This window comes from Melitaea cinxia, chromosome 4 (assembly GCF_905220565.1).
Source record: "Melitaea cinxia chromosome 4, ilMelCinx1.1, whole genome shotgun sequence".
In the NCBI taxonomy this organism is placed as follows: Eukaryota; Metazoa; Arthropoda; class Insecta; order Lepidoptera; family Nymphalidae; genus Melitaea; species Melitaea cinxia.
This window is the reverse complement of record NC_059397.1, coordinates 781,649-803,312: the sequence shown is the minus strand read 5'-3', so window position 1 is coordinate 803,312 and position 21,664 is coordinate 781,649. Positions and strand designations below refer to the sequence as shown.

The following is a 21,664-nucleotide window of genomic DNA, read 5'->3' as shown; positions in this document are numbered from 1 at the left end:
AGCCAAGTCGTAGTCAACAGGTAATTACTGTTGCAGTTTATTATTACCCTGTGTATATCCGATGGAATTTTATTACCTCATGTAATTGAAGCTTATTTATTACGTAACAGGTAAATTAAAAGTTGAAAACGAAGGGCCCGTTTCACTGATTCACTGATCACTGATTCCACTGATTTCCATTAACGCTATTTGACAGACGACGGTAACCAACGGAAAAAATGTTTTTATGTATTATTCTTTTCCATCATCAAATTCTACTATGATTATGGCATATTACTATTTGTAATTGTGAATCTATTTAGTTATCAATGTAATTGAAGTAAAACTTGTTTACGCACGCTTGACTTGGGGAGTAAGCTGGTGAATGCGTGACGGGAGCGTTACGAAAAGTGTTAAGTTAGATGGAGCGAAGGAAGTTTTACTTCAGTCGTGTGGTTTAAAACGCACTCGTTTTTCTTAATTAAAGCGAACGAAACAGATCCTTATGGCCTATTCTACCTTCTGCTGTTTAAGTCTATTTGTAACTTATATGCTGGATAAATTTTATCCACAAGCGATGAAACAGGCCCTTAAAGCTCAGGTGGTATGGAGAGTTCATTGCTATTATTTATTTGTTTATTAATGCTTTATTGCACAATACGTTATAAAATTGTGTAAAACCCGGATTTAATACCAATAATTATTATCAATAAAATATTGGAAATATTATGTTTGTCGATTCTATCAAAATAGTTATTTTATTATGGTAATTCGAACGTAGTTCAACTAAAACGTAATTAAGTCTGTATACAGTTATAATGTTCGTAAAAAGCACTCATGTTCTTCCGGCATAAACACCGTATCAGCGTGGCTATAATTTTACCGAACTAACTAAACGTCATATCTGGTAAAATTGACGAAAAACAAATATACAAAAGTTCTCATCGTTATAAATTTTCTATCCTATACTTTCACCCTTAAGACTGTCAAATTTAATTGACCCCAAATACAAAGAGTTTACGCTTCCAAATTAAAACAACAACTTTTAGAACCTTCCCCATTTACTAGTCGGTTAATAATAATAAAAATAATTGTGTTTGCTCGCAAACGAAAAAAAACCGAAATCAATTACATCGACGAGTAATACAACGTAGATCGACGAAAAAATATTCAAGTAACTACGCGTTATCAAAGATTACTCAAAAAGTAGTTATCAGATCTCGATGAAATTTAAATGTGACTACATGATAATCATCGGCTTTCGATTAAATTAAAAATCATTAAAATCGGTACACCTAATAAAAATTTATTGCGGATTTTCAAGAGTTTCCCTCGAAAGTTATGCGGTATAATACAACGTAGGTCGACGAAAAAAGCGTCAAGTAAAAACGCATTATTAGATATAGCTCGAAAAGTAGTTGTTAGATCTCAAATAAATTTAAATGGGACCAATAGGCACACACCACCTTTCGATTGAAAGAAAATTTGTCGAAATCGGTCCACCCAGTCAAAAGCTCTGATGTAACATACATAAAAAAAAATACAGTCGAATTGAGAACCTCCTCCTTTTTTGGAAGTCGGCTAAAAAACAACAAAAAAGCGTCATACCATAAAACTACCAACTTATACAGACGAATACGTATAAAATATTTGGCTAAAGTTTTTAAGTATGTCATAACATTTGCTTATCTCCAATACTGATGGTAGGTAAACGAGATGAATGCACCGCCGGTGGCGGTCGTCACGACACACTCGCACGCGCCGCTGATGTATGCGTCTGTACAGTTAATATGCTTTTATTCTGATTTAAGATATGCCTAAAAGGTGAACATTGATATTTCAAATTAGTGCCTCGGGTTATGATACGGAATTTTATTGGTACTGATGCTTTTAACTGAATATATATTTTTTGCTTTTTTTTACTTTATTTTAAATACGACCTCAATTGAACTGACCACATGGGTGTGGCGACCGCGAACCCGCATGAGGGTACTTTTTGTACAGTAACAAATCAATAATTTCTTTATTCAAGTAGGATTTTGACACTTTTGATTTGTCTATTGATAAAGCATTTTATATTCTTTAGTATATCAAATTAGCTGCCTTGGTGAAATCCTTTTTTTTTTTTTTTTTTTTAATACTGTATTCTCATTCTAACGAAGCATTTATTTTGCAATTTGGTGCAGTATTAGAAAAATTATGGGCGTTCATACATTTCAGCGATTCCAAACTATTTATAGATGTAGATAATGTGAAGCTACAACCAATTTGGAAAGCAGATTCGCCTTACAAGAATCTGCATGAAACTCAAGTGTTACTCATACAAAACCGTTAATTATTATAGACTAGCTGAATTCAACAAAATAGTTATTGTTCAGTTATAAAAAAAAGTAGCCTAGTTACTCTTTATCACATCAAAAAAATTTGAATACGAATTCATAAACACATCTTTAATTTTTAACCGACTTCCAAAAAAGGAGGAGGTTCTCAATTCGACTGTATTTTTTTTTTTTTTTATGTATGTTACATCAGAACTTTTGACCGTGTGGACCGATTTCGACAATTTTTTTCTTAATCGAAAGGTGGTGTGTGCCAATTGGTCCCATTTAAATTTATTTGAGATCTAACAACTACTTTTCGAGTTATATCTAATAATGCGTTTTTAGTTGACGCTTTTTTCGTCGACCTGCGTTGTATTATACCGCATAACTTTCTACTGGATGTACCGATTTGAATAATTCTTTTTTTGTTAGAAAGGGGATATACATAGTTTAGTACCGTGATAAGGAAATCAGGATCTGATGATGGGATCCCAGAGAAATCGAGGTAAACTCTTGAAAATCCGCAATAACTTTTTACTGGGTGTACCGATTTTGATAATTCTTTTTTTTTTTTTGTTGGAAAGGGGATATCCCTAGTTTGGTACCATGATAAGGAAACCAGGATTTGATGATGGAATCTCAGAGAAATCGAGGGAAATTCTTGAAAATCCGCAATAACTTTTTACTGGGTGTACCGATTTTAATATGATGTTTGTCATGTGGTTACATATAAATTTTATTGAGATCTGATAACTACTTTTTGAGTAATCTTTGATAACGCGTAGTTACTTGACTATTTTGTCGTCGATCTACGTTGTATTACTCGTCGATGTAATTGAAGTCGGTTTTTTTTTTTCGTTTGCGAGCAAACACAATTATCATTTACTTGGAATACAAGTATTGCTTCAATACATTACCATTTACGGAATTCTACCTAATAGAAAAGAAATAATAGAAAGTAGCCTATTCACTCGAGACTTAAAGTTTCCCAGGTTGTAGTTATCAGGTAACACAGACGCAGGCAGAGAGTTCTATTCTTTCGTGCGTCGTACGCATTAAGAATGTACTGGCGAAATTATTTATAAATATTATGTGGGAAAAATCATTATTTGTCCGTGATAAATTTTTAGGTCACTTTACTTGACATAACCAATTTTAATGATTGTTTTGTTTTTAAAAAGCTTCATCGTCTAGAAATAGGAAAGCCATAACCAATTTAAATGATTGTTTTGTCTTTAAAAAGCTTCATCGTCTAGAAATAGGAAAGGCTATAAATCTATACCAAAATTATAAAGCTGAAGAGTTTATTTGTTTGCTTGAACGCGCTATTCTCAGGAACTACTGGTCCGATTTGAAAAATTCTTTCTGTGTTAGATAGCCCATTTATCGAGCAGGCTATTTTTTTAACTAACACGTGTGAAACCGCGGGATTAATATAAAAGACTAGCTAGTCTTTTTATATACATCATAAGTCTTATCCGTGTTGTTTAATTATCTGTTAGAGTTTTCATTTTTATAAATAAAGAATAATAAATATCAAATTCCGAAAGACTGTTACAAATCGGACAATACGTTTTCTTTGTATTCGTTATTATCAGGACAGAGTTTGTATAAAAGAAAATTAAAAAATATATATTTATCAACAAAAAAAAAATGGTGTTACGAAGTTCACTGAACTCTATATAATTTAAAAGGCTTTCAAAACCAATCTCAAACCCCACCCAAACCAGACTGTTCTGAAAGTATACAAAAACCTTCCAGTTTGATAGTAATTGTATGACGAAATCCACAACGAAAATATATTCTAAACAGAAATGGGAAGAAATATTGCAAATTGTTTTCTAATAACTAGTCATTACGTAATTAATCGCTTTAAGATATGTACGCTTAAATGAAGGTAGAACAAGGATTCTTGTACCCTACTCTGTGCTCTTGTAGGAAATATCTTGCTTTCCGTTACATTCTAGATAAATTTTGAAAAAAAAAATGAAAGGTGCGCCTGACCTGTTTTAAACAGTGCCGAATTATCGAGTGATCTCAATATTATTAAAACGTAAAGCCTTAAATATTATATAATCTTTAAGTTTGAAATGTTGTTTCTCAAGCAAAAGCTCTAAGTATGATATAAGTTTTGTAGTCAGTATTGAGAAATAATATGTATTTTGCGATTCAGTAAAAGAAAGAAATAGTCAAATTAGTTGAAGGCTAACCTATCTTATTACAATTCGTAATAACTTCTTTTAAATATATTCGCTTTATGGGATTTTGTTTTTTGACATATGTTTTACCTGTCGCTATCTGTCATTGAGTAGTTTTACGAATAAGTCTGCAAATATATATTGTGATGTTACTCTTCTTGTCAGAAGATAACCCAAAATCATCAGATGTATAGTTTTTTTTTAAATAAATCTATACTTATTTCTGTAACCAAAATGTCATAACCCGAGATTTTAGTATTCCAAAAAAAAACACAGCCTCTTTATACGATATTTTTTTGAACTCGTAACCCTTAATGCTAAGCAAAAAAAAATCAATCAACATTCTCGCAGCATAGTTGATGTTAATCCACATAAAATACGATTTTTGAAGATGTATCCATACGTTAATTAGGTAACAGAGCATCCAGTGAAATGTTCGGCACGCGTAAGAGGATGTACGTATCTGAGATCAGGGGTCTTGATTTTTTTCACTTTTTTGGATGCCATTGTGTCAGGTAGAGCGGGGTGGGCGGTGGTCGTTTTATTTTGCGAGAAACACCTGCTCAGTGACTTTCGTTTGACATTGCATTCGATTTAACGATGATGTCCGTAGGAAAAACTAGTAGCGCAGTGCTTGACGCTGGTCTGACAGCTTCGATCTGAGTTATATATAGGTAATAAATGTAATTCTAATTGAATTTATTATCATTTATAAATTTTTTGTAGAAGTAATTGTTGGTTTGTTTGGATGAAAAATACTGCAGTGAAATTCGTTTTTAACTTAGAAATTGACACATGATGTAAATATTTTTTTGTACATTTTTTACTGTAGTGATGAAAAAGTTTATTAATAATAATTAATAAACTTTTTCATCACGTCTTTGTCACTACCGGCTGCCGATGTTGTAGATGACGACTTTCCTGTCTCATTTATATATATATATTTTCTCTTTTTATTTTTATTTGTATTATATGTATATCAATTATTCTTCTTCTTTTTATTTTTTCTTTAATAGAACTATTGTATAACAGAAAAGTAATAAACAGTGAATAAATTTTTCACCTTACGCCCACGTGAAGGTAGCGAAACGGCCAAGCCACATATTTTGACTAAGGTGTAGAGTTTGTCAAGTTAGGGCTTGTAGAGTTAGGACGTGTAGAGTTAGAAGCTTAGCTCTACATGAGATCTGATAACTTTTTGACAGTGCGAGCCATATGATCTCGTCTTGGCAACATTTTACATGAAAATGTTTTTGGTGGGATTATAAATTTCTAAAGGCCTTCTCTAATGTTTGGAAATGTCCATGGGATATGGAAAATCATTTAACATCTGATGACTCCAAACGCTCGTTTGCTTTATTATAAAATAAAATATTGTGAACAAACTTAGTACAATACTTTTCTTTAACAAACCAAATATTAAAGGCACAAAATTAGTTCATCGACCTCCCCGCTACAGTAGGATAAGTTATTACATAATAACCTGTTCACAATGTTCTACGAAGTGTTGGCGCACTGTGACCCCTCGACAGGTGCATTGACACAGGGTTGACGTGCGAGGATCAAATAACAGAGGTTCGAATACACGTCGCATATTATACACATGGTTTTGTACATCGAGAAACGTATCAAAAAAATAAATAAAAAACTAGTGTGCTTTAGACCACACGACTGAAGTAAAACTAACGAAACGTAACTCTAGCTCTCAACTTCCGTTCGCCTAGCTCGATCACACTTTTCGTAACGCATTCACCAGCTTACTCCCCAAGTCAAGTGTGCGTACAGAAGTCTTACTTCAAAAGGTGTACGTATCAGATCCGATTGCAACCTGAGTTTACCTCGCAAGAACGAAGGTACCGAACGAATTATATCAAAGACTATAAATTATCATTAATAGCACACACTACACATATGATATAAATCTTGAAATGGATAACCAGACAACGAGCAGCTTTATATGTATGTAGTTCTCGATCTTAGCGCATCCGGAGCAGAGGTTGAGAGTAATTTAATATGTTGGATATAGCTTTATATTTAAAACGGTAATGATAAGATTTGATGGCTTTTAAATATTAATTCATAGCAGAAAACTTGTAATAAGAGAGTGATGAAGGTTCCTTTTGCGTGTTTATTATTTTGTGATATCGAAATTCAAAATAATAATTATATTGCCAGAGTTTGTATTTAAATTTGTGCCTTTCTTTAAACGTAATCATTTTTTTTTCATATACTACTAGGTCAATAAACAAGCGTACGGCTCACCTGATGGTAAGCGATTATCGGAGCCTATAGACGCCTGCAATACTGCAAGCATCACAAGTGCGTTGCCGACCCTACCCCAATTCCCCCAAGAGCTCAAGGTGACCTTACTCACCACGAGAACACGACACTGCTTGAAAGCAGTATTATTTAGCTGTGATCCTCTATAAGGTCGAGGCACTCCCCAGTCTGGTTACTCCAGATTTTGAGCAGGATACATCCTGTTGTATCCTACCTCAGTTAAAATTATTAGACTAGTCGACCCTAGAACGTTTGTACCATAAATTTTATCGTATGTTCGTACCATAATATATTGTTATTATATTTGTTTTCTTCTGTTTGTTGTATTATAGTTGTTATAATATTTGGTTTCGACAATAACGAACGTAACAAAAAAAAAATTAAACAATTTGATGCAGCAGTGGCAGTTTTGCGTGAACATACATTCTGCGATACATTTTTATGTATAGATAATAAGTACACTAAGAAAACATAAAAAATATATATTACATAAGCTTATCTTATTCTCCTTATTATTATAATATATTAAAAACATATTAAAAAAAACTATAATTACTCTAAAACACGAAAGCTACAGTCCAAATGATTCCATAATAATAAAATAATATATAAAAATTCCATGGATTTCGAAATTAAATGCACGTCGAGCGTACAAGCAAAAAAAGGCTTAAGTGCTAGTCGTATTCTTAAGCGATGGGTTCCCTTACTTTAGAAAGCTTAACAATAAATAATACGTATATATATATATTTATTCATTAGACACCAAAATAGTACACATAAATATTATAATGGTACAGAAATTATGGTAACTTAAATGCTTGATGATAGTTGATAAGGAAATTTGTAAGTTATATGGTACGGAAAAACAATTAAGCTTTGCTTTAATTGTTTGTTGATCAAATAAAAAAATATATATTTATAGTATTTATTAACTGCTTTATATTTCAGTAATTTACTGATAAAATTGTCAGGTTTTAGTACTTCATAATAGTAAAAAGATAATATTAAGACATTTAAGAGTGGCTTCATTAGGCGTGTTCTTTGGGGGTGTTGATAGGAAATTTTATGTTTCTGTAAAAGTTTTAAATATGTACTAATTACGATTACAAAAATATAGTGCCTTGTGAAATGGTACTAAATTATGGTTAGAGGGTTGAGTCACAGTAAAAAGGTTTTATTGTCACTTATGTACCATACGGAACCCTAAAATTTATATGACCCTCGGGACAAAATACCGACGTAATAGCCGGGTGCGCGGACGCACGTTGTTTTGTTGCTTTGATTAATGATCGCGCTACTGGCTCAAAGGCAAGATTGTCCAGTGGCAAGAATACCAGGATGTAACTCGACGAATCATTGCCACGCACTAAGGCCCCTTGGGTACTCTAGGATTATTTATTTGTGCTTGACAACTATAGTTAGAATATAGTGTCCCACACTTAATTAAATAGACATATTTGCAATTTCGATTGATTAATGTCGGTGAAGATTAATCGGTGCCTAATCTGGGAGAATATTTGGGCCGCATTCAGCGTGGGCCACGTACAAAGCAAACTTTGAAGAAAAACGTATAACTTACTATCTACAAGAATCAGTATAGTGGGTAAAGTGGAGGGGTGATAGTCAAAACGTGTGTTTAGTTGTAAGTGATCAACGCAAAGTCTAAGTTCATTAGGTTTTTATTGTCATAAAAAGATATTAGGAGATATTCAATAAATCTCTGGTGAACATTTTAATTTAACTTAATTCAAAATTTTATCAAGTGACTTGCAACCAGGAATGTACAAAACCTTCGACCGCAGGGGATAAGCTGGCGTTTATACTTTAGCTTTTAGGCTTAGTTAAGGGAAGGCAACTACGACCGAGGACGCAAGCTAACATTCACTTTACCACACTTAAAACATTACCGAAAAAACTACATTAGAATTTATTTAGTAGGTATATTTTCTTTACAATGATGTTAAGATGTAAACATTTCATTTCCTTATGAGGTTAGGTTAGAAATAGGTTATTCATTAACATCAACAGCATTTCACAAACACGATTATCTTCTCCCTATATGGAATTATTGAATGTTGAAAGCAAGAGTGGTTTTTTGTCTACTCGTACGCAAAGCCTTGAATGGATTAGGTATAGTGTACATATGTATACTTCGCAATGAAAAAGTATTTGCTGTGAATACTTCGGATGTTTTTGAGTTTTATTTGTGCTGACACTCGATGGTTGTACTACTTTTCTTTGCTTGTATTATTTTATTGTATTCACTATGTTGCTGCTGCTTCCCAGTACAAAATCAAAATTAAAAATAACTTTATATAAAGTATCGTCACTATCTGAATTCAAATTATATATGTTTTTACTGAATTATTTTTTATTCATTTGAATTATTCAACTAATATCTCAATGATAACGTGGCTGTTAATTTCGTTCAGTTTATAGATTATAAACGTTGTTTTGTAGAAGTCTTACCAGATTTGACAGCCAGTGCCCAGTGTTACTACGAGTAAAATCACTAATGGTGCAGGAACCAAGAAAGTCAACTGAGGCTACGGGCTGACCATGACAGTAACCAACAAATAAAGTTTACGATGTATAATCCTTTTTGGAACGAAGTTTACGGCAGGCTTGACATTTGGCTGGGCGACCGAACTGAAAAAAATGTGATACTAAAACCGTAAGAAAAATATGTAACGGAAGTGACGTAATATCAGTCACACGACTGTATAATATTACGTTTGTAAAACTAAAATATTACTTGTAAACTTATTTAAATTATTTATGTAATTTTATACTGTCGACAAAAATAAATAAAGCTATATGTTTTTTTTTTATTTCACTTAATAGTTTGAACTATTATTATTATTTTCTTTGATTTATTTTATTTTACGGTATTTGTTATTTTCTAAAATACTAAATTTCCTAAATACTTTTATGTACTTAATTAAATACCAATCGACAAAATAAAATAAAAAAATCAAGAACTAGAAGATATATATAAAATTCAACACTTTTTTTTCAAATTGTGTTGCTTCTATACTATCCGAAGGGACGTCGTTCCTACCTGGTGTCCCATGACACCACATAATTTTTATTATAGAAATCCACTACATGTATGAGATATTTCTATTCACAATAGTGAATTTAAAAGTTGTAGTTTATAATTGAGGTAAAACAAAATTAATTACCTATTTTACTGTCTGTCTATTCGTAACTTATCTGTAGGATAAACTTTAACCACAAACAGTAGAACAGACCCTTAGGACTTAAACAGTGAGTAACGTCTACGACGAGTCATTCATTTTTGTTCGCCGTGGAGGGATGTCATAGCAATGTCGAGTTCTCCGCGAATTGCTATTAATTTTCAAGCTTAAGTTATTAAAGAACAATCTTCTTGTCAACGAGCATGAGATTACAATTTTTGACGAGTTTGACACATTGAAATTATATTTGTGTGATTATTTGTAATTTTGTTAATATTCAAATAAGTTTAACTCGAAATTAATTATATTTAAGTCTTTTTGAAGAAAATATTGAAAAAAAATTTTAGTCGATTCAGCGGAGCGTTTTTATTCAATTAACATTTTTTAACTTAAATTATTTATGCGTAAGAGTATAAAGTAATGCTAACGCAGATTATAATATTTAATAAATCTACAAAAGATAAGTTACGGTTACAATTCAAAATTACTTACGCATTTCAACTAGTAGCTACCAACTAATTTATGAAAATTTACTTATTTATACTTTTCTAATGCGTGCACGGTCACCTCTTGTGGCACAATACTATACCGATTTGGATTAAGTTGTATGTTTTTTTTTTCTACAAGTCCTTATCATTCTTAATAATAAATAAATAAACGGTTACACTCAATGGCTCCTAGTAGGATTTTCTCCTGCGGCGGAAACACACAACTCACAAGCACAAACACACCAACTACGACAATTATTTATTTATCCAATACAAACATACAAACATTTGTATTGCGAATAGACATGAGCGGGCATCGAACCCGCCGACTACAAACGCAACACGCAGTACTGTGAGCGCTGCGCGAACGAGTCTTTGAAAATCAAACTAAGGCATTCAAAAATCAATTTATATCACATACCTACTGTTACAGTAGCATTAACCTTTATCGCCTTGCTAGTCCTTTGTAGGAAAAATCATAATATAAATGAATATTTATGAAATTCAGTGTATTGTATTTAAATTACTCGATGGATAATACAATTCATAAAATCTCGTGACTTCCCTGTCTTGTACGTGTGTCACCTTATAACATTTTAATGGGTTTTAATTATTCATTTTCTAACCGAAAGCTTAATTGTTCCTATCATGTAATCTATATATTAATTCGTGAGGAAAAAACTTTGTACCCCTTTTTAGGAAAATTGCGCGAACGGAGGAGTATAAAATTTCGCACACTTATAGTTTATATAGAGATGGAGTGCAGAATACTAATATTTTTTAAAAATTATCCATAAAAAAAACCATCAAATCAATAAATAAAACATTACACACACTACCATGTATTGGCACACTAACGCATACATACTCTTTTGTTTCTTATTATAGAAGTATAGTGTCTTTGACAACAGAACTTTGGTGATGTTCAATCTTTTAATTATGGTCGATTTTCGACCACTGGGCAACCACTAGTTCCATTTATTTGATCGATATCTGACAACTGACTGCGGTGAGTTAGCTCAAATAATAATGCTTATTTAATTGATTATGTTTTCGACTACGTCCGTTGTATTGCTTGTCGATGTAAATTGACGTCGGTTTTTTTTTTTTTTTTGATTGTGAGCAAACACATTTATACCCCTAGGTAATAATGGTGTCAGCAGAACACCGTTTGCCGGGTCATCTAGTAATTTATAATGATCCATGCACCTACTTATTGTAAAAAAGTTAAAATGGGAGTGTAAGGAAACCAAGCCCAGATTTGCTCCATTAAACAATACAGAGAATCGTCCCCCCCACTTTACGATACGCGTCAGTGATGATTGTTTTAATACTAGAGGCCGACGCGATTTCACATGCCTAGTAGTTTTTTTTTTTGTGTGTTAGTGACGTCCTTGGTAAAAAAAATTTATGCATGAAAAATAAATTAATTATTTTAATTTACGTCGACTATTTTATATGTATACAAACTATAATTCTAAGGCTTAAATCCATTCATACACTGCTGGACGTAGGCCTCCCCTAATGTTCGCCACTTCGTCCAGTCCTGTGCCCTCTAATTCCGCCAGCTTCACGCTGTCTTCTTTAGGTCGTCATTCCACCTGGTTGGAGGGCGGGTTTAAATAGATCCTTAATAACGTAACGTAACATGTTGAAAATTTGAATATTACACATATTTATAAACATTTATTGTTACATAGTGTTAACATATTAATAAAATATAATAACATACACATAATAATATTGTGTGTTCATTTTACCTATTATTTGGGAGCATTATAATTGTATATGGTTTTCAGTGTAAAGGAATATACTCCTCAATCGGTTAATGTTATATAAACTTATTATTATTTTTTTAAATTTAAATGTGTCTATCACATATGTACCCAACTGACGAAATAGTTTTAATTTACTTATCGTATGTCAACTTTATCTTAAATAAATGAAGGGTTTGCGAATTTTCTTTGTCTCAAAACAACACTTTTAAGCTAAACTTTAAAATAGCTACTAAATCGCACTTCCGTTACGGCACTTTTACGTATCAAATGTATGTACCTAACACATAAATAAAACAAAAAACATAGTAAGTTAGAACCGCTTAATAAGCATCCCATTGTCTATCACGTAATTAGCTCCTGTGACCCCCTTTGCCTTGCTACTCGTGAGGAACATTATCAAGTCAACTATTTCTTCCGGTTCCGACACACGATTGAGGAGCGTTTTTGGCCGAAAATCGTCCCAAGAGGAATCCATTTTGGAGTTTTCAATAAAATCAGTCTTAACCGGTCCAGGACTTATCGCGTTCACTCTTACACCATATTGACCCAACTCCGTTGCAGCGCAAGTAGTAAAGTGATTCAAGCTTGCTTTTGACACATAGTAACTTGTCAGACCTAAACCAATGGGTGGCATCGTAGCACCTATACTTGATATGTTCACAATATTTCCTTTATTCTTAACTAGATATGGGGCGGCTAAGTGTGTTAAGTGAACTACAGCACGAATGTTAGTGCTCATCATGGTATCATAAGCAGTCATCATATTTTTGCCAAGTATACCATCATTTTTCATAAACATGGCTGCGTTGTTGATCAAGACGTCGATTTGTCCAAACTTCTTGACGGTTTCGTTAATGATTCGTCTCGCATCATCGTCGTTAGAGACGTCCGCGCGGATCACGAGCGGCGAGGCGCAGCGCGCGGCCACGGAGGACAGCTTCTTCTCGTTGCGTCCGACCATCACGACGCGAGCTCCCTCGTCGCTGAACATCTTCGCCGCAACGGCTCCGATGCCGGAGCTTGCTCCGGTTATTATAACAACTTTGTTCTTGAAGCCCATTGTAATCGTTTTCTTGGTAGTTGTCTTAAGTTGCTGTCTTTTTACATTTAACTATATGTGTTAACAACAGAAGGAATCTGGTTGAGCATATATTTTTTAACTCGTTCTCGTTCCTACTCTTTCTCTATTTATTGTTTTAATATTTCTGAATTCAAAATTCAAGTTTTATTTTATTGACCTCTCTTACACTACATTGCGTAAAGAATTTTAACAAGAACACATGGTACTTAGCCGGCGACGGCTGATTCACTAACCCGTAAACTAAAGTTATTTATATTTACGTATGTACGTTTGTAACCTTTGATGTAACCTTATTTGCTAATCATGGTATAATTAACATTGCATTAGACTCTTAGAGTTCCAGTTGAAATCTGATTTTTAAATAACAGCTACGAGTGAAGAAATAGCTTGAAATATCTTTCGTTTATGTCTCTTTGGGTACCTATTTACTGAAATTATGTATAAAATACTATAATACTCGATTCAACCTGTGACATCACACTGCTGGGCAATAGGCCTCTTTCTCCATGGAGGAGAAGGATTGGAGCTTAATCTACCACGCTGCTCCACTGCGAGTTGGCGGATATAATAGGTACTTACATTTCTGCAATGCTCAATGCATATTAATAAAATAAGATAAATATAAAATAAATACACTTACTGTCAGAGCATTTTAGATAACTAAATAAAGGTACCAAAACGTCGCAAACGTTGTAAAGAAAAGATGTTAACCTTGAAAGATTCTTAAAAAATTATAAAATCAAATGATTAACATAACATTACGCTGAATTGACGTCAAATGTATATAATATATTACATCTATTACTTGAATTAAAACTCCAGTGTGTAATAATATTTATATTTTAGTTTGCTTATATTGTCAGATAATATTCGTATACAATCGAAGAATCAAGTAAAAAAATATCCTCAGGAGCTAATCTTGATAAATATTGATTGATGATATTGTTTAAAACTATTCTTGCAGAATGTACGCTACTTCAGTAGTCTTGAGTTTTCTGGATCTGCTTCTAAAGATGAGTATTGCATAGGGAACTATCTTTGGTCCTTTTTTATTTAAAAGGAAGTCACTCCGTACTTTTTTAAATACTTATAATTTGTGCTATAGTATTTTGTTCTCAGCAACTCAGTGAGTTGTCTCTGTTGAGTTGTTGTGACAACTCACCTGATGGTAAGCAGTTATCGTAACCTATTGACACCTGCAACACCTGGAGTATCGCAAGCGCTTTGCCGACCCTGGTCCTGACCACCTCTTACGATACCCACGAAAAGAGAGGGGGTGGCTATATTCTTTAATGCCGTAGCCACACAGTAGATTTTAAAGTACATATGTTGCTAATAAATTGGTATTAAATAAAAGAAAAATTAAAAATAACAAAAGTGGTTACTGGCGGTCAAAAACAAGGTCATTAAACCGCGTTCACAGGCGATAAGATAACAATATAATAATAAAGTTGTCATGGGTGTCTGGAAGAATGGCTAATTAGCCATAAGGCCACCCATTGTACTTGACTGTCTGTAACTATCTTTATGCTTTGTTTGTAATATATTTGTGATGTACAATAAAGTATAAATAATAATAAAGTTATATGAGCATACGTCAAAATTATAATTTTAGTATTTATATTAGTATTTATATGGTCGATGATTTTATGCATAATTTTGTGTTCTTTGAATTAGCGGGTCACCTTTAAAAATGTTGAGAGAATTTAAAACTTTCTTATAATGAGTACAATACCAATCTTAACCATTGAATTATCTATACGTAATCATTTAAGAGAAACATTTCTTTTTCTTTTGTTTTGTTTATTTAAACAATATAATACCTTTTCTATAGACCTAATTGCATGCGTTTATTTTCTATTATATTATATCTATGATTTAGTTGTAAACCAATAAATGATAGTATTTACTTAAAAAGTATAATGTATCAGAATTTTTCTGTCAATAACGAAACCTGTTAAAATTATTTTGCCTACAGTGTTATCTTAATATGCAAATGCTTTATTAAAACGAACAATATTTTACGCTTTATCAAATTGACTTCAAATCAGGTAACCAATTACTTCATGTTAAAATACTATGTCATAATAATTTTATATTTATTTTATTAAAATATTTATGTCTTGGCGAATTACCTTACAAAAAGTTTAAGGAAACACTTGAAATACGGACTTTGTGTTAACAATTTTAGTTTGAATAGTTATTGTCCAGTAATATTCATAACGATATTCTGTAACAGACTGTAAACTTTTAGTGTTTAAACTTTTAGGTTTTTTCTTTTTTGCTTCAATTTTTAATCTACAGTGACGGAAGGGTGAATTGTCCAAAAAAAATTGATAAAAAAAATCATTTTATTAAATCAAAACAAAATAATCTTATTAAAACCGTTTGACGAGCATACCGTTGTCGGTCACATAATGAGCTCCGGTGATACCCTTCGCCCTGTCGCTCGCGAGGAACATAATGAGGTCTGCTATTTCTTCAGCTTCCGACACTCTGTTGAGGAGAGTCTTCGGAAGTACGTCGTCCCAAGTGATAGACATTTTAGCATTGTCGAGGAAATCGGTCCTAACCGGCCCAGGGTTCACTCCGTTCACTCTTACACCGTGCGGACCCAGTTCCGCAGCGGAACAAACAGTGAAATGATCCAACGCTGCCTTTGATACATAGTAATTAATCATATCTGGCGAGCTTATTGCCATCTTTCCGGCAATACTTGATATGTTTACAATGTTACCCTTAGTCATAATTAGGTGTGGTGCAGCTAAGGTCGTTAAAAAAACGACAGCACGGAGGTTGACTCTCATGACTGCGTCATAAGCTTGCATCATGTCATTGCCAAGTAGTCCACCGTTGTCTACCGATAGCCCAGCGTTATTAACCAAGACGTCGATTTGTCCAAACTTCTTGACGGTTTCGCTAATAATTCGTCTCGCATCATCGTCCTTAGAGACGTCCGCGAGGATCACGAGCGGCGAGGCGCAGCGCGCGGCCACGGCAGAGAGCTTCTTCTCGTTGCGTCCGACCATCACGACGCGAGCTCCCTCGCCGCTGAACAACTTCGCCGCGGCGGCCCCGATGCCGGAGCTCGCTCCGGTTATTATAACAACTTTGTTCTTCAAATCCAACAACATCTTGTATCTGCACTAGGGTAAACAAGACTATTGTCTGCTAATCCAATGCAGCCTGTTTTATTTTCTGATGTTGTTGTTTTCTGTTAAAGGAAACTGAACTCTTTCAATGAGTATTTTAATGCGATGATAAACTATGATTTGAAGTGAAAATTGCAAATGTCATGCATTGTAAGCACTCGTTAAATTAAGTGGCACTGTAGATACTGGTGATGAGGAAGTTTGTAATTATTAAACTGTATTTAAGTGTTTTATAAACAACTCAATGATTATGCTTATTATTTTAAAGCACCGTGTTTGCATCAACTTACAAAACGTCAAAGTATCCTAGAAGTTTTTCAAGGTTTTGCCACTGAAGAAGAGGAAATGAGAACATGTCTATCAAGACGTATGTATAAGTTTTTTCAAGTAATTTTTGTTAAACAGTAAAGTCAAATTTTTCCTGTGCTATTTACAAACGCTAAAATAATAAAAACAATTTTAAAAATCAATTTTCACTCTTTGATCATGAATCTCAAAAACAAATATTTCATAGAAAACATAAGAAATGAAAATAATTTTTCATTGTTATTATAAAATATAATATGAAAAATTTTCTTCGTATTTTATTATAAGATTCGAGGTAATATTTTGCTAAATTTATTTACATCAACAACAATATATATGTACCATTTCGTTCGACAACTTACCGCCATCTCGTATATAGTGACAGAATTTGACTACTGTAGAAATATTGGGACTGCTCATTAAAAAACCGCGACAAGTGGTTTTAACAGCTCTTTCTTGATGTTAACTTTACAGTAATAGAAAGAGAATTCCTAAAGAATTCTGAAGAGACCGAAACAGATGAGAAGCGCGCGCATCGCGCATCTTTTCTGTTGATCAATTCTGGCTGCTTATTCTCGATTTCTTGCTTAATCCTCTAATAAATCAATGGTTTTGCACAGCGGTAAATAGGTAGCTCATAATGAATGAAGTGACCTTATCGCGTGTCAACCTGGGTTTTGCGATACACAGCTTGACCGACCTTTGACTACGATATCTTTCGTACATTCTTATCGAAGGTGATTCACCTTTCGTCACCAGTGATAAATCTCTTCAAAAACGTTTCGATATCATTACGTCTTAAGAGAGAATCGCAAATGAGTAGGTACACGGTCCATTAGGTTTCTCGATAGGTTCATCGATCTTTTTGTTCTGTGTATCAAAACCAGCCAGTTACAAACAATATAACCAAAAAGGTTTTATTGTAAATTTTTACTAGAAAACACGAAAAAACTTTATTCCAAACCTTATTATAAATCGTAATTTGATACAGTATCGTGTGTGTGTGTGTGTGTGTGTGTGAAGAAAAATAAACTTTTTACGGTTTTATTATTCTGTAACTCTTGCACCATTGTGTACCACTACTAACAGAGGTCTCTTTTAGAGACAAGTTCACCCTCGCCTACTCCCCTAATAAATATGATATACATATATACTTATGTTTCAAAGTGAAATAAATAAAGTATTTAGTATATATTTTGCATACATTAGACTAGCTGTTGCCCGCTATTTAATCCGCTAGATATTGATAATATGTATAAAGAAGAAGGAGTAGCTCATTTAAAGTATTACAATGACTAAATATCTCATTGTATAACATATTTATCGTTCTATTTTCGTGCGCTAGAACTACCAGACTGTTCGCAAAGCCACTCGAATAGACTACATAAAAGAGGCTTACGAAAAACAGTCTTTACTTACTTTTTTTATGTTACTTTTATGTAAGTTTAGGCTAGAATTAGCTCCATATTTAACCATTCGGAATATTATTTATTTGACATGCCATCATAAAACCAATGATTGTGTTTGCTTGCGAACACAATCCAAACTCAGATTACAAATCCGACTTCAGATTACATCGACAAGTAATACAATGTAGGCAGTCTAAAGTCAAGTCATAAAATCGTTTTAAAAATCATTATATCAAAGCTTTATTCTTATTATTATTATTTTTTTTTTTTTGGTTTTATTATTCTATAACTCTTGAACCATTGTGTACCACTAATAGAGATTTCTTATAGAGATAAGTTCGCCCTAGCCAATCTCTTCTTGTGGTATTATGTTATTTTTTCCGAAACCCGTTTGCTCTTTCTAGACTCACGTGATTAATTAATTTCAGCCTATCGCATTCCACTGCTGGACCATCTCCAGACCTCCGCTGCTCTAATACAAGAGATATAAGAACTCTTATAGCAAAATAGGGTGTCCAAAGTTTTTCAAAGGCCACTGGGGAGAAGACTTCTTGTGAAAATCAAAACAGCGGATGGCAGAACCTTTTTCTCTCGCCCTCAGATCCTAGAAGAGGTCAATAATTTTTATGATCAGCTGTACTCGTCGAGCGGCACACAAGCCATTTTTCAGAAGACGCCCTGAATATCGAAGTTGACGAGATTAGTGCGGCGCTTGAGAAGTTTAAAACGGTAGGGGGATAACAGAGTGACGATTGAACTCCTTAAGGCCGCAGGGTAACCTGTCCGGCGTCCGACGATAAGTCTCTATTAAAGAATTACAGACCGATCTCTCTTCTGAACCACGTCTATAAGCTTATCGAGAGTCGTTACGAATCCTCTCACCACAAGACTCGACGAACGCACCGGAGCAGGCTGGGTTTCGACATGGCTACAGCACCGTAGACCACATCCATACTGTTCGGCAGATTTTACAAAAGGCTGAAGAATATAATCAGCCTCTGTGTATGGCTTTTGTGAACTACGAAAACGCCTTCAACTCGACACACACTGCCTTCCGATTAAAAAAGTCATCGAATATGGGTCCACCCAGTCAAAAGCTTTACGCTACCACACACAAAAAAAAAAAAAAACGAATCGAGGACCTCCTCCTTTTTTGAAATTCGGTTGAAAGTTAAGCAACAAATCAAATAAATAATGTTATGAATTATAAGTGCTTATCACTTATAATAATAAGTGTTTATTATACTCATTTGATATCACGGTACAGTTATTTACAATTTCTATCAAAAGACTGGGTCAAAGACTTTTTTTGCTTTCAGGTTAACTGCGCTATGGTTGATTATAAAAGACTCTGCTCAATATTACAATCGTTAGTTTATTTGAGGAATTGCAGAGACAACATCACGATGAGTTTCATGAACAAGGTCGTCATTGTAACAGGAGCGAGCTCCGGCATCGGAGCCGCCGCGGCGAAGATGTTCAGCGACGAGGGAGCTCGCGTCGTGATGGTCGGACGCAACGAGAAGAAGATCTCCGCCGTGGCCGCGCGCTGCGCCTCGCCGCTCGTGATCCTCGCGGATCTCTCTAATGACGACGATGCGAGACGAATCATTGACGAAACCATCAAGAAGTTTGGACAAATTGATGTCTTGGTTAACAACGCTGGGCTCACGGTAGACAACGGTGGACTACTTGGCAATGACATGATGCAAGCTTATGACACAGTCATGAGAGTCAACGTGCGTGCTGTCGTTCTTTTAACAACCTTAGCTGCACCACATTTAATCAAAACTAAGGGTAACATTGTGAACATATCGGGTATTGGCGGAAAGATGCCAATAAGCGCACCAGATATGATTAATCACCAATTGTCAAAGGCAGCATTGGATCATTACACTGTTTGTTCCGCTGCGGAGCTGGGTCCGCACGGTGTAAGGGTGAACGGAGTGAACCCTGGACCGGTTAGGACCGATTATCTGGAAAATGCCAAAAAGGCTATCACTTGGGATTATGTTCTTCCGATGACTCTCCTCAAGAGAGTGTCGGAACCTGAAGAAATAGCAGACCTCATTATGTTTCTCGCGAGCGACAGGGCGAAGGGTATCACCGGAGCTGATTATATAATCGACAACGGTATGCTCATCAAACGGTCTTAATAAGATTACCTGTTTTCGATTCAAAAAATGTTTTTGTTTTAAAATCAATTTATTTTTATACGATTCACCCTTAAATAGTTGCTGTAGATTATTTTGAAACTCCCGGTATTTCGGCGTCGTTTTCAGCCGCGACCGTGACTGCCGCAATGTCGCCGAAATATCGTAAGATACAAAATAACAATCGCGATAAGTTCCACAAAAGTGTCCATAGTGACCATGGAAGCTTACGAACTAATAATTAAATACTACTGAATTAATGATATTTTTAGTAGAAATGTTTGTTATCGAAAATAAGCACCTAACATGTATGTTGAGTGTGAGGCATTTATTTTTATCTTATTACAACAAATTTATTACGCCACATACAATAACATATCTGAATTGAGAAACTCCTCCTTTTTTTGATGTCAGTTAAACGTTTCAATTTATCACTTGGTCCAAAACATACATTCGTATATCATATCATAGTGTTGTAACTGTATTTAACTTTTTTAATATGTGTAAAGATTTCCTCCTATATATTGACTCTTCGCTAACCCGCATTGGAGCAGCGTGGTAGATTAAGATCTGATCCTTCTCCTACATGGGAAAAGAGGCCTATGCCCAGTAGTGGGATATTACAGGCTGAAACGAATTGACTCTTCACGATATTTCTGGAACCATAAGGTGTAGAGACTTAAAATTTTGTAGGAATATTTCTTTTGCTGAGTAGAGGTCAGCTAAGAACGTATTTTAAAAAATTCCACCCACAAGAGGGGGTTGCGGGGACGTTAACAATGGAAATTTCCACTTTTAAACTATATCTCCTGTCGACTCTGAATTTGGTAGGAATCTCTTATATGTGACATAGAAATGATCAATGAGCGGATTTTGTGATAACTCATCCTCAATAAGGATTTCGGGGGTGGGCGTTAAAAATGAAAATTTTAAATGTATGTAACTCCGAAACCAATGAACCAATTTTTATCAAGTTTTGTAGGCATCTGTAATTTGGTCCGACTTGGAAGATAAGGTAATTTTTATCTCGATTGGACCTGATAGGTGGCGCTTCTACCGGTATGTAAGCTATCAAATTTGATAGCTGTTTTCCGGGCAGGACAACGTCTGCCGGGCTGCCGTCAGTTGTAAATATATTTTAAGTACATTCAATTCACAACCAAATAAAAAAGGCGTAGAATAGTAGTTAAAAAAATCATTACATTAACGCTTTATTGTTTTTATTAAACTTTCTTTGGTTTTATTATTCTGTAACTCTTGCACTACTGTGTACTACTACTATGTACTACTAGTAATGGAGATATCTTTTAAAGATAAGT

General features: G+C 34.2%; 3 protein-coding genes across 3 annotated transcripts; 1 reads left to right on the top strand and 2 right to left on the bottom strand.

The window, feature by feature from the left end:
• Positions 1–12,554: 12,554 nt before the first annotated feature.
• Positions 12,555–13,304, bottom strand: LOC123669864 (3-oxoacyl-[acyl-carrier-protein] reductase FabG-like). The gene has a single exon (XM_045603390.1). It carries the CDS (start codon positions 13,302–13,304, stop codon positions 12,555–12,557), a length of 750 nt encoding a protein of 249 aa, XP_045459346.1.
• A 2,354-nt stretch (positions 13,305–15,658) lies between these two features.
• On the bottom strand, positions 15,659–16,526 carry LOC123670486 (3-oxoacyl-[acyl-carrier-protein] reductase FabG-like). Its single transcript, XM_045603979.1, has one exon. It carries the CDS (start codon positions 16,457–16,459, stop codon positions 15,704–15,706), a length of 756 nt encoding a protein of 251 aa, XP_045459935.1. The 5' UTR covers positions 16,460–16,526; the 3' UTR covers positions 15,659–15,703.
• A 3,044-nt stretch (positions 16,527–19,570) lies between these two features.
• On the top strand, positions 19,571–20,365 carry LOC123670487 (3-oxoacyl-[acyl-carrier-protein] reductase FabG-like). Its single transcript, XM_045603980.1, has one exon. The coding sequence runs from the start codon at positions 19,599–19,601 to the stop codon at positions 20,346–20,348; it is 750 nt and encodes a 249-aa protein (XP_045459936.1). The 5' UTR covers positions 19,571–19,598; the 3' UTR covers positions 20,349–20,365.
• The last annotated feature ends 1,299 nt before the right edge of the window (positions 20,366–21,664 follow it).